The following is a 14,823-nucleotide window of genomic DNA, read 5'->3' as shown; positions in this document are numbered from 1 at the left end:
TGGGACCGTAAAATGGTACAACCACTGTGGAAAGCAGTATGGTGATTCCTGAAAAAGTTGGAAATGGAAATACCATTTGACCCATCCATTCCATTACTAGGTATATATCCTAAGAAGTGAGAGCCAGGAGAACAGATATATGCACACCTATGTGCATGGCAGCACTATTTACAATAGCCAAAAGATGGAAACAACCACGTGTCCATCAACTGAAGAATGGATAACCAAACTGTGATACATACACAATACTATGCAACCCTAAAGAATAACGTAGAATCTGCAAAACACCACATAATGTGGATGAATTTGGAGGATGTTATGCTGAGTGAAATAAGTCAATCATTAGAAGAACAAATATTATATTAGTCCACTATTGTAAAAAGTCAAGGAAAGGTTTATATATGGAAGGAAATTTTCTTTGTTGGTTACCAGGCATGGGAAGGGAGGGGAGGGAACATCGTTAGATAGGCAGAGACAAGTATTGATTTGAGTGAAGAGAAGGGCAATGAACCAAATGTGAGCGATCAACACGATGGCATTGAGGAATAGGAAGACATAGAGGGGTACATGGCAGGTGCAGACAGCAAAGATGAACGCTTTTGCACATACAGTACTGTGTTGTCAGTGAAGGCAAACATGGATATACTGGTGGACAGACGTGTGGACAGGATGAACTATTAGGTATGTCTATGCAGGGGGGAGTGTGCCCAAGACCATGTATAGGGTTGGCAGACAATATTTCTACAAGTGTATTGGTTTGTTCTGTAAGAATTCCCAGGTATATAGTAGAGCTGACAAGGGATAAGTTTGTAGTCACTTCTTGGCCACAGCCATCTACCCCAAGGGAGCGAGTTGGACCTGTGGGCTCGGGACCATAGTTGCAGGGGACATCAAGCTCAATTGACATAACGTACTACACAAAACATTGTTCTACATCCTACTTTGGTGAGTAGCAACTGGGATCTTAAAAGCTTGCAAGCAGTCATCTAGATGCAATGATGGGTCTCTCCTCGTCCAGAGCAAAGAAGAATGAAGAAAACCAAAGATGCATGGAAACAATTAGTCCAAGCAACTGGTACACCATGCAATCCTCAACCTATATGACTATGAGACCAGAAGAACTAGATTGTGCCTGGCTACCACTGGCAACCACTCAGAGGAGGATCTATGTAGGAGATCCTGAGATCCTGGATAGAGTGGGAGAACAATGTGGAACAAAACTCAAAATAATAAAAAAAAAAGGAACCAGGTTTGCTGGTCTCATGGAGCCTGATGGAACCACTGAGACTATGGCCTCTAACTGCTCTTCAGGTCTGGAATTGAACCCACTCTGTGGCTTCCAGTCAAACAAAAGACAGGTATATGAGTTGACCATGTACCTGAGGTAGATACACTCCTTGGAGAGAACAATCGTGGGAGAATAGAAGGGCTGTGTACGTACAGGGAGACAGCTCAGGGGGCAGGAGTGCATGGAGGAAAGGATACAGGGAAGAGGTAACTATGGGGAGGAACTGGGAGGGGAGCTGTTGCATTGTGGTAAATTGTAGTCAATGTCATGAGATGAAGTATATGTGAGCTACTGTATGGAAAGGGAATTTGCTCTATAAACTTTCACCCAAATCATACACACACACACACACACACACACACACACACACACACACGTTATAGATGAGAAGTGGGATCACATTAGAGATTTAATTTGCATTTCAATTACTATGGATAAGAGAATCTAAGTGCCCATCAATAGAAGAATGGATAAACAAACTGTGGTACATACACAAAAGGAACATCATAGAATGTTAAAGAAAAGTGATGAATCTGCAAAATATCTCAAAACATGGATAAGCTTAGAAGACTTTATGCTGAATGACATTAGTCAATCACAAAAGGACAAATTTTGTATGAGACCATTACTGTAACAAGTCAAGAAAAATTTACCCACAGAAAGAAGCATTCTTTGAAATTTTATCAGGGGTGGGAGGATAAATCACTAACTAAAGGGTAGACATGTATTAACTTGGGTGAAGGGAAAGGCAATATACAATAAGGGGGAGGTCAGCACAAAATGATCAAGGCAAAGGAAGGCACCGGGAGGAGCACAAGAGTTAAAGGCAACAAAGGTAAATACTATTACATACACAATCCTTCAATAACAGTAATAACTATAATCTACGAGGAGATACATAGGTAAATACTCAAGCTGAGCAGGTGTGGGAAGGAGAATGGGACTGTTGTTGTTAGGTGCCGTCAAGTTGGACCCGACTCATAGCGACCCCTCCTTGGGTTTCTGAGGCAGTGCCACTACTGAAATAGATTGCCCAACCTTCCTTCTGAGGAGCAGCTGGTGGGTTTGAACCACCAGACTTTTGGTTAGCAGTCAAATGCCTTAGCACTATGCCACCAGAGCTCCTGAGAATGAGACTATACCTATGAATACATACAGGTTTGACAGAGGATGTTTCTACATATGTATCTATATGTGCTGCAGATATATCCATAAATATAGTAGAGCATACAGGGGGCAAAGTTAGGAAAACCTATTAGCCAGAACCAAACACCTTGAGGGAATAAGTCACTGGACCTAGGGGCTAGGGAACATAGTTTTGGGGATATCAAGGTCAATTTGCATAATATAGTCCACAAAGACAACATTTTACATCTTTCTTTGGTGAGTAGGACCGGGGTCTTAAAAACCTGTAAACAGCCAACTAAGGTACAACTATTGGTCTCTCCTCATCCAGACCAAAGAAGAGGGAAGAGAATCAAAGAGAAAGAACACAACTAGTCCAAAGGACTAAGGGACCATGCGAACCCTGCATCCATGAACATTGAGACTAGAAGGACTAGATGGTGCCTGTCTACCACTGATGACTACCCTGAAAGGGACCATACATAATAGGAGGTCCTGGGTAGACTCAAAATCTCAGAAAAGACCAGCCTTGCTGGTCTGATAGAGAGTCGTATATCCCTTGAGATTACGTCCCTTAATTACCCTTCAAGCCTGGAACTGAGTTTATTCCCATGGCTCAACTTTCAGCCAAACAATAGGCCTATAAGGTAAACAGTTAACACTAGGGAGGTGTGCACTCCTTAGAACAACCAACCATAAGAGATTAAAAGGGAAGCATTTGCCCAAGGAGAAATCTCAGAAGCCAGGAAGGGATAGGGAAGAAGAATGAAAGGAAACAGTAAATCAGGAGGGGGAAGTGAGAAGAGTGCTGATATATTGCGGGGATTGCAGTCAATGTCACAAAGCAAAATACGTATGAAGTGCTGAATGGAAAACCAATTTGCTGTGTAAACTTTCACCAAATCACAAGAAAAAGTTATTAAAAAAAGACAAAGACTGAGCATCTAACTGTCATCTGCAATTCTTTTTCTATAAATTCTCTCTTCATATCATTCACCAATTTTTCAGCATTGTTCATGTTCTGGTTATCTAGTACTGCTCTTACAAGAATATATCACAAATGGGATGGTTGATCAAACAGGAGTTTATTCTCTTACAGTATGGAGGCTTTAAGTCTGAATTCAAAGTGCCAGGCTCTAGGGGCTGAGTGAAAGCCCGTCAATCTTGGGCTTCAGCTCTGCCTCTTGCTCCCGGCTCACTGACGCTACAAGCATCTCTTCACTCAGGCAGCTACTGGCTGCTGAGGCTGACAAACTCAAAGTCGACAATAACATGGCACAGTCCCGACGTTACCAAACCACATGACAGGCCATTAATTCAAGTCCATTGAAAGTCCCAAGGTCGGCAGAGCATGGCAGGCTAGTGAACAATGACATGGGTACATGCAGGGTTCAAGTGTGCCATATGCTAGTAACTATTCCCAATGCTGTTTCTTATATATGGGAAGCAGACCACATTCCTAATGGCAGCTACTCAGCTGCTCACAGTAGAGTCCACCATGGGGTTGATTACCAGTCTCATCATGGGGAATACTACATCCAGCTGCCCAGCCACTCTACCAGGCCCAGCTAAGTTGACACACAAACTTAACCACCTCAGTTCATTTTTTTCTTTCTCAATTTTAGGAGCCCTCTCTGGTAGCATAGTGGCTAAAGCACTTGACTGCTACCAGAAGGCTGGCGGTTCAAACCCACCAGCCACTCCTCGGAAGGAAGGTTGGGCAATCCTACTTCCGTAGTGATACTGCCTCGGAAACCCAAGGAGGGGTCACTATGAGTCGGGGCTGACTCGACAGCACATAACAACTATATATGAAGGATATCAGAACTTTGTTTTATAAGTTACTTATTTTTTTTTTCCAGTTTCTCATTTACTGTTTGAATTTATTTAAAGTTTTTTTTTTTTTTTATGCAAAGACTTTTTATTTTTATGTCATCGAATTAATCAATTTTTTTCTCTTATTGTTTCCAGATTTTGTGTCATAGGTAGGAAAGTTTTCCCCACTTTCAATTTATAAAGGACTCACTGTGTTTTCTTCTAGTAGACTTGGGAATTTTTTGATACTCTTCAGCAGAGTGGTCATTTAGTCAGAACCATACAACTTCTTTCAAAGTTACCAAGAGCACTTAGGCAAAAAAAGTTTTAAGTCCTGAATGATTGCATTAAAACACATTTCACTGTAATTCACAAAGCATCATTTTATTTTCAATCAATAATAGTCATTGATTAAGGGAGAAAAAAATTACAACTTTCAATATATACTTGGGGAACCATTTTCGTAAAACACTGATGAAGATATCTTCAAAGTGGCAGAGGGCATAGGGACAAGCACACAAGATTGAAAGCATAAAAGCAAATTCTCATAAGGACCAAGCAATCCTTATTGTTGGAGGACCAAATGGAATCATCATTAATATAAGTAGAATCAAAGTTCACGATCTGTAAGTCCTTCTTAAGATATGCATGATTCAGCTTATTGACAGTTCGAGCAAAGGCATATTTAGAAGCACAACTATATGCTTCCAAACTGTACACTTTCTTGAAGTGCAGATCAAAAAACGGATTATCCTGGAAAGGAAAAAAGAGATATGATTTAATTTGTAGCCAGGGAAGTAGCTATATTTCCTGGATTCTCTCATATATACTTGTTGATTATAAAAGGTATCAGTATCAATTCTAATTCCTAAAACATACAAATGACCCTTCTGAAGCTATTGGATTCAAATATAATTGCCTCTAAAAAAATCAGCAAGAGGAAAGATTATTTTTCAGCTCTACAAATAAAACATGTCTTGGAATGTTCAGTTTTCAAGGTTTCTCAATGCAGTGGATTTGAGAAGAAGGGTAGGGACGGAGGAAGTGAATAAACCGAGTTACAGACTTCTGGAGGGGAGAAAAAGTTTCTTTCTTTGTCCAGGAGGAAGTTGATTCTCTGTGCCATTCCAAATACACACAAAGGGAATGCAGAATGGCTAATTAGCCTTTGGCATACGGCAAATCACCAACTTGTTGACTCTGAACTTAATAACAAGGAATTGCCTTTGACGATAATAGCAAGTAAGTTAATAGCAAGGGCCATTAAATCATTTCACTGGAACTGACAAATTAAAAAACCCAAACCCATTGCGTTTGACTCGATTCCAATTCATACTGGCCCCGTAAGACAGAGTAGAACTGCCACATAGGGTACCTGAGGCTGTAAATCTTTATGGAGGCAAACTGCCTCACCTTTCTCCTGCAGGGCAGCTGGTGCATTTGAACCACCAACCTTTTGGTTAGCAGTCAAATACTCCTCAGATTGCTTCTTATTGGGTTGCCCTATGCTCTTCCTGGGAGCTCTGGTGGTGTAGTGCCTAAGGCATTTCATTGCTAACCAATAGGCTGGCGGTTCAAACCCACCAGACACTTCTCAGAAGGAAGATTGGGCCATCTACTTCCATAGAGATACTGCCTTGGACACCCAAGGAGGGGTCGCTGTGGGTCGAATCGACTCGAGTTTGGTTTTGTTGTTTTTATGCTCTTCTTACATTTTTAGTGAAGAAGTTTTAAGGAAAAAAATGGACATCAAAGCAGATCTAGTTCCTACATGTTAAAATAAAAATAATTACTGTTATTAATAGCAGTAACGTCTTACATTTATTTATAAAGTGCTTTTCTTTTTTAGTTTACAAAATGCATTCACACTCATTATCTGCCTAATTCCTAACTCTTGTTGAAGGCAGAGATTTTGCATTATTTATCTTCGTGTCTCTAGTGCTTATCCATGGGAACTACTTCTCCACAAATGTGTTGAACTGATCTGAAGGCAAAGTAAAGGTAACAATTGCCCTAATGGCAAAGAGGCAGAGAGGCAGCAAATCAAACAAGTTAATATTTTATTAGCATGTAGTCTGTAAATAATATATGCAAACAGTCTATGTATTTGCAATTATTTTTAAAATAGAAAAAGTTTTGCAGGAGGCAGGAAAAAGAACATGAGGTTTGAAGTTGGGCAATGATTTTGACTCTTCAGGTAACCATGGGCAAAATCTTTGTTTGATCTCTTCACTTTTCTCTTCATTTTAGATATAGTGGCTATGAAGTTGACAAAGGCCTAGCCATAAAAACTGCCTAGTATGGAGCTTAATAAATGATAATTCTCTTTCTTATATTTGCCCTCAAAAGTTGTGATTCTGGTGTTAAGACCAACTGGTCTATAATATTAAAAAAATTAAAAATGAAACAAAAAAGCATTTTTTAAAAATGCACAAGGATGATGGGACTTTTCTCCTCCTCCTTCTTTCTTTTCTAATATCTTTATTGAGATAAAATCCACACACCGTATCATTCACCCATTTAAAGTATACAGTGCAGGTTTTTAGTACAATCACAGAGTTGTGCAACCATCACCACAGTCAATTTTGGAATATTTTCATCACCTCTAAAAGAAATCTGTACTTTTAACTATTCCCCTCCTTCCTGCCCTGCCCTGTTGTTGTTGTTATGTGCTGTCGAGTCAGACCCGACTCATAGTGACCCCTCCTTGCATTTCCAAGGCAGTATCACTATGGAAGTAGATTGCTCCATCTTCCTTCCGAGGAGTGGCTGGTGGATTTGAACCACCAGCCTTCTGGTTAGCAGTCGAGTGCCTTAGGCAGTACGCTACCAGAGCTCCTGCCCTAGCCTTAGGCAACCACTAATCCACTTTTTATTTATGATTTTGCCTATTCTGGACATTTCATAGTATATGTGGCCTATCATGTCTGGATTCTTTTACTTAGCATGTTATCTGGGTTCATCCATGTTGTAGCATGTATCAGTACTTAATTTCTTTCTATAGTTGAATAATACTCCATTGTATGGATATCTGCATTTTGTTTAGGTGATGTGATTGTAAATGAAGTGCTCCCCTAGTTACAGTCTATAACTTTTTTTCTAGCTAGCATATTGCAGAGAGTTTCAGTAAAAAGAATCACATGTATTTATTACCAGATCCTATTTATGCTCCTTATTTAGTTTTCTCTCCTAAATACTTGCTTCTCATAATTTAGAAAAATATCCATCATGCCTTTACGATACTCAGAGAGGATTAATGTTTCCCCTTAGCTTCATAACTGAAGCCTGAACATGAATTACATCACTCCTTTCTTCTTTCTTTCCTTCCAATAGGATTTTATTGCTAAAAAAAATCTCACAAATCATTTAGTAACTCCTTGTTTATAGATGAGATCCTAATTTTTTAGTCACACGTGTAGCTATTAACAGAGCCAGGATAAGAACCAAGATCACTATCAGCTCACTCTATTTTTTGCTACATCATCCTAGTTCTCTCCTGTTGCACCACATCAGTCTCTAAATCCCCAGTCATTTTGATTTCTGCTTTATAAATTGACTTCAATCTCAATTCCATTCCGTTTTAAACTTGACAACTTTCTGGCTCTAAATTGTTCTATATTTAAAACTGCATCCTTGCTATTGAGAAAAATATAATAAAAGCTGACTCTGGAGGATTGAATTCTAAGAGAGAGGTGTGGTGAAAATTCCCAGACCAACCAGGAAAATTTCACTTCTTCCACTGACATCTTAAAAAAAACTACTGTTTATGCATGACAGTTTTTCTTGAGGAAATTCAATATTTTAGTTTCTAAAGTGATGAGAAAAATAGAAACACTTAACTTTTCTTTTGTGTTTAGTTCACTGTCAGAGAGAATGATCTTCATATTGGAAATGGAAGAACCAACAGTGTTAAAACGGAATTAAATGCCAAGAAAGGAAAGGAGAGGAGAAAACAGAGCATAGCTAGCTGTTTCAAATGAGTTTAAGTTTCCAGGCTTGATGAATATATCCCTGGAATCCAAAACAGAGGTAATCAAAAATCAAACTCATTGCCTTCGAGTCGGATCTGACTTGTAGCAACTCCTCCTTGGGTTTCTGAGGCAGTGTCACTATGGCAGTATATTGCCCAACCTTCCTTCTGAGGAGTGGCTGGTGGGTTTGAACCACCAGTCTTCTGGTTAGTAGTCCCATGCCTTAGGCAATATGCCACCAGAGCTCCCCAAAACAGAGGTGGGGAAGGTAAATTCCTGAAGTAGAGATTAATGAATTTGACATTGATAATCATTTATATAAGTATAGAAAAATATAAAGAAGAAAACAATTATTTTAAAAAGTTGCAACCCCATTATACAGAGATAATTATAGTTAAAGTACAGGGTTGTTTCCTATATATACGCACATACGTATAAACATATTCCTATATGATTTTTTGTATTAGAATTGAGATTCAGATTTCCATTTTAAATAATATGGTACACTAAACACACAAAATTGACATAATTTAGAAAAGTTTTCTATTTGGCTACTTTTTAAAAAATGTATTAAATGGTAAACAATTGTAGTATTAGTTATTCTTTTGGAAACGTGACTTATGGTGGGCTGCATAATATTCCATAATATATTGAACCATTTTGTAAGTATTGGACAGGTAGAAGGTATTGTCAGAAAAATGTTATGTGAGTACTCAGGAATGAAAGTCAGCATGAATTCACCAACAAGTCATGCAAAACCTTATCAAAAATTTAAAATAAGGCAGAAGATAAAATAGATGAATGTGACCTTCTAAAAATTAAATTTTTATGTGCTTCCAAAGACTTCTCCAAAAGAGTCAAAAGAGAACCTACAGATTGGGAAAAAATATTCGGCATCAACATATCTGACAAGGGACTTATCTCTAAAATTTATAGAAAACTACAACACTTCAACAGCAAAAATACAAACAATCCAATTAAAAAATGGGCAGAAGACAGGTATGGACACTTCACCAAAAAGGATATTCAGGTGGCCAACAAACACATGAAGAAATGTTCATGATTATTAGCCATTAGAGAGATGAAAATCAAAACAACAATGAGATACCAAATGGCCCCAGCATTAATAGCAAAGTTCAACAAGATAGAAAATAAATGCTGGTGAGGATATGGAGAGATTGGCACTCTCATACACTGCTGGTGGGACTGTAAAAATGATACAACCACTGTGGAAAGCAGTATGGTGATTCCTGAAAAAGCTGGAATTAGAAATACCCAGCAATCCTGTTACTAGGTATGTATCTTAAAGACGTGAAAGCCAGGACAAGAATAGATATATGCATACCCATATTCATCACAGCACTATTTACAACATTCAAAAGATGGAAACAACCTACGTGACCATCAACAGAACAATGGATATCTAAACTATGGTACATACACACAATGGAATATTACGCAACACTAAAGAATAACGTAGAATCTGCAAAACACTGCATAATGTGGCTGAACTTGGAGGATATTATGCTGAGCGAAATAAGTCAATCACAGATGGATAAATAGCTCATTATTGTAAAAAGTTGAGGTTTATACGTGGAATGAAACTTTCTTTGTTGGTTACCTGGGATTGGAGGGGAAAGGAGAGAACATTTCTAGATAGGTAGAGGCAAGTTTTGATTTGGGTGAAGGGAAGGGCAATGTACCAAATGTGAGTGATCAACACAGTGGCATTGAAGAAGAGGAAGACATAGAGAGGTACATAGGAGGTGCAGACGACAAAGATGAACCCTATTGCACATATAGTACAGTGTTGTCAGTGATGGCAAACATTGATGTATGGGTGAACAGGCTGAATGATCAGGTTTGTCTAGACAGAGGGCAGTGTGCCCTTGACCATGTATAGGGTTGGCAGACAATGTTTCTACAAGTATATTTGTATGTGCTTTAAGAATAGTCAGGTATATAGCAGAGCTGACCAGGGACAAGGTTGTGGTGACTTTTTGGCTATAACCAGCTACCTGGAGGGAATGAGTAGTTGGACCTATGGGCTCAGGACCATTGTCTCAGGGGACATCAAGCTCAATGACATAACATACTACATAAAAACATTGTTCCACATCCTACTTTGTTAAGTAGTGACTGGGATCTTGAAAACTTGCAAGTGGTCATCTAGATGCAATGATGGGTCTCTCCTCATGTACAGCAAAGAAAAATGAAGAAACCAAAGATGCATGGAATCAAGTAGTCCAAGTGACTGGTATGCCACGTGATCCTCAGCCTATATGACTATGAGACCAGAAGAACTAGATGGTGCCCAGCTACTGTCAACCACTTGGAGGGAGATCTATTTAGGAGATGCTGGATAGAGTGGGAGAACAATGTGGAACACAACTCAAAATCATTAAAAAAAAAAAAAAAAAAAAAAGCCAGGTTTGCTGGTCTGATTGAGCCTTGTGAAATTCCTGAGACTATGGGCCCTAGCTGCCTTTCAGGTCTGGAATTGAACTCACTCCTGTGGCTTCCATCCAATAATATATAGACATATGGGGTGAACATTTACATTAGATAGATACACTCCTTGGAGAGATCAATCATGGGAGAACAGAAGGGCTGTGTATACACAGGGAGACGGGTGGGGGGAGGGGCAGGAGTGGATGGGAAGGAAGACACAGGGAAGAAGTAACTATGGGGAGGAAGTGGGAAGAGAGCTGTTAAGCTGTGGGAAATTGCAGTCAGTGTCATGAGACAAAATGTGTATGCACTGCTGTATGAAAAATAAACTTGCTATGTAAACTTTCATCCAAATCGCAATAAAAGTGAAAAAAATTTAATAGGATTACTAGGTGATATGTCAAGGTAATAGGAGACAGCATATATTGATTTCAGTAAAGGCTTAGGGGACCAAATTTCAATATCCAGGCTAGGAGATTTGATATTCAGGTAAGATATTTCAATACCTAATATTTCTCAGGGAGTAAGCTATGTTAAGAGATGAAAAGTCATAGTTTCAGTTTTTAAGGGGCTTTCCATTAAGGAGCTCAGTAGCATAGTGGATAAGAAATTTGGCTGCTAACCAGCTGACCAGCAGGTCAAACCCATCAGCTGCTCTGCAGAAGGAAGATGGGGCAGTCTACTTCCATAAAGATTTATAGCTCCCGAAACCCTGTGGGGGTCGCTGTGAGTTGGAATCAACTAAGTGACAGTGAGTTTGGTTTGGCTTGGGTTTTCTATCTAAGGGGAGACAGAATAAGCCAACAATTATAGTTTGTAGGATTAAGGCTATAACAAATTTACATCCACAATGCACTGGATGTATAGATGTGGGGAGTCATGAGTAGGACTCTATTCAATGACATAGATGATGGGGGTGATTGGACATTCTAAGCCTCAAGAGTTAGTAGTTAAGCATTGTGGATGCATAAAGTTTGAGGGAGAGATGGCTAGAGCTAAAGATGCTGGAACACCAGGGGCCTTTATTTAGGTTGTATTCTATGTAAGTAGAGTATATAGCAGATCAGGATACATAGCCATTCATGCATAAAAGACTTGGAGTTTCAGCTAAGTCTTTACAAGAAATAAAGAATCCACATAAAGGAAATACAAACTGGCCACAGCACGTCTGGAGTATAGTATTTAATTCTTGAAAAGCCGAAGCATTTAAAAGTAAAGAAAAGAGTGTAGTGAAGAGTCTAGAAGCAATGTCTTTGAAAAAACCAAAATACTAGGACCCCTTTGAGTCTGTACAGTCCTGTCATACGTATTATCTTATTTGAGTTTCATATGAAAATTAAGAAATTGGATGGGTGCATTTAGCCTAGAAAAGAGAAAACTTAAGGGAACAGTATAATTGTGTTCAAATATTAGAAAGGCTATGTGAAAGGAATTGAATTTGTTCTGTGTTGCTCAGGATGGCAAAGTTAGGATTGACAGGTGAAAGTTATAGTGAAGTCGTGGTGGAAGCATCGTATATTTTGAAAAATGGAATTAAAGTTTCAGGATTGACTGGTGGATTATCTTTAACTTAAGAGATCTTTGGGAAGGAAGCTTTTACATTTAATGGACAAAATTCAAAGTTGAACTCATAAAAAAGGAACAAAAATACCAGTAGATGATCCCAGTAGACTAAACTATACACTTAAGAACAATATAATATCATCTTAACACTTAGTACATGCCAAGAATATATGAAGTCAATATTGAACATAACGATCTCTAGTGTATTGATTCCACATTTCCTTTACAAAATGTAACACTTACAGTATCCGCTTCTTTCCCATCAATCATCTGCAGATCGTCCAAAGACCACTTTTTTGTTACTTCATATTTTTCATCTAAACCTATTCTGTAGTGTTTCACCATAATTATTTTCACTTCTTCATTTTTGGTCACTATAGGAAAGAAAAAAAACCCAATTAGTTTGCATAAACTCTTAGAAGATGGTAAATTATTCATCAGTATTTGTGTCTCCCTTTCTCATATACTGACTTTGAACTCATTAGTATAATAACATTGACCATTATACCTACACCCCAATTCTCAATCTTGATGCATCTGAACCTTCACACAGTATGCCCCAAAGTTTGATCAACACAGTAAGTTTATTTTTTGCTACAATTGCAATTACGTATCACCACAGTAATGTCTGTAGCTAGAACATTGAGCTATGTGCATAGAGCTTTGTGGTGGAGAACTGGGTTCAATTTGGGATGGGAAACAGGAGACTTGGTGTTAGCATATAATCAGTGCCAAAGTGTTTATTTTGTTGGAATTTGCTTTATGACAATAGAAGAAAGAGAGGTCAGGAAAGTAAACCGTTCTATTCAAATAGCAACACAAGTTGAAGACTGGCCAAGCAAATACTACAATAACTGTGATTCCTTCCTTTGAAAATCACCATGAAACTTCTGATGTAGAAGTGTTTGCATAAGTGTTTGCACCACAGCTGCTGTTGACTTGTTTGGTGTTGTCTGGAATTTTTAATCCTCTCAAGTGTGTCTCCAAATTCTAGTATTTAAAATGTGCCATTTATACAAAACGTTTTAGAAATATACTTTCAAAGGTGTGGGAAAATCATTGCTTATTTTATGGGAACAAAATGAGGGAAATAATTTCCTAGCTTTAAAATCATTTGTGTTTGATCTCATATAAATACATCAGAAGAATCACCATTTGAGCTCAGAGCTCCTGAATTTGAAAATTAACTTAGTATGTTAATAAAGGAGCATTTACTGAGTATCCACTATTTGCCTGATAAAACTATTGATGCCACAGGGGTATAAGTATGAGACATCGGCTTTGCCCTCTAGAAATTCATGTGTTTTTTTTCGGGGGGAATGAAAGAAAGCTAACACACATGAGTAACATAAAATAGCCTATTATACTAGGTCTTAAAATCTTTTGTGTGGCCATCTAAGATGCAGCTAATGGTCTCCCATCATCGGAAATGAAGAAGAGTGCAAAAAACCAAGGGCATTTGGAAACAATCAGCCCTAGGACGTGATGGCCCTTGAGACCAGAAGAACTAGATGGTGCCTGGCTACCAATACCAACCACTCAGGAAGGGATCAAAACTGGAGATGTTGGATAGAGTGGGAGGAAAAACATGGAACAAAAATCCCAAAACACAATAATGACCAAAATTACTGGTTGGATGGAGTCTGGTGGGACCCCCAACACTATGGCCCTGGGATATACTTTGGGCTTGGAATAAAACTCACTCCCAGGGGCTGGCTCTCAGCCCAATAGTAAATAAGACATACATGCAGAACACTCAACCCAGGGTGACGCACCCACATACTCTGTAGAGATGCATCCCTTGGAGTAATCGATGACCACGGGGCACCAGAGGGGCAACATTCACATGAAGGAAATGCAGGACATGCAGGAGTGCATAACTATGAGGGGTGTGGGATGGAGGGGGTTACGGGGAAGGGAGGGGAGGAGAGTGGGTTAGAGTTGGGGATGGTAATTGGGGAGTGAAACCAAATGTACACAAAATGTTGAATGTGAAACAAACTCTGCTCTGTAAATTTGCACCTAAAGCACAATTAAAAAAAAAATAATAAAATAAAATAGCTTATTATAAATACGTGGCAGGTGAGGATCAAGTATCTTAAGCTGTTTCTCAAGATGGATACTGCCACTGAGAACTGCAAGTTGGTTCTATTTTCTAAGAGAAAGGCAAGAATTTGTCTTTGGGGAAACTTCTCTCTTGGTTCTGCCACTCTGGCACGCCCTGCTAAACCCCCTGACATTGAGTCGATTTCAACTCATAGCAACCCCCTTTGGGTTTCTGAGGTGGTAAATCTTTATGGAATTAGATGGCCCAGTATTGCTTCTGCAGAATGGCTGGTGGGTTTGAACCACCAACCTTCTGGTTAGCAGTTAGATGCGTCAGGGACTGTGCTACTAGAGTTCCTTTACACCATCCTAGTTAAGCAGATATATAATCACATGACAGGGAATTGGTGTGGAGCAGACTTTATGTTTAAAAGGAGTCCCAAGAAGGAGAGCACTGAAATAGTTAAGAAAAGTACTATGGGAGAAACAGAATTTGAGATGGAGTTTTATAAATTGGTCAAGTTTGGAAAGGCAGAGATGATACTGAAGGCACTTCTAGGTAAG

General features: G+C 38.9%; 1 protein-coding gene across 1 annotated transcript in view; it reads right to left on the bottom strand.

Moving 5' to 3' along the window:
- The window catches only part of EXOC1 (exocyst complex component 1), a 156,235-nt gene extending 143,677 nt beyond the window's left edge, over positions 1–12,558 (bottom strand). Inside the window, exon 1 of the mRNA XM_042781704.1 lies at positions 12,457–12,558. Within this exon, the coding sequence (XP_042637638.1) occupies positions 12,457–12,558 (102 nt within the window). The remainder of the gene's footprint in view (positions 1–12,456) is intronic.
- Between the last annotated feature and the right edge of the window lie 2,265 nt (positions 12,559–14,823).

The sequence above is a fragment of the Orycteropus afer genome, unplaced genomic scaffold, assembly GCF_000298275.1.
Source record: "Orycteropus afer afer isolate SDZICR_OR568_19922 unplaced genomic scaffold, OryAfe1.0 scaffold00153, whole genome shotgun sequence".
NCBI lineage: Eukaryota > Metazoa > Chordata > Mammalia > Tubulidentata > Orycteropodidae > Orycteropus > Orycteropus afer.
This window is presented reverse-complemented; position numbering and strand designations above follow the sequence as displayed.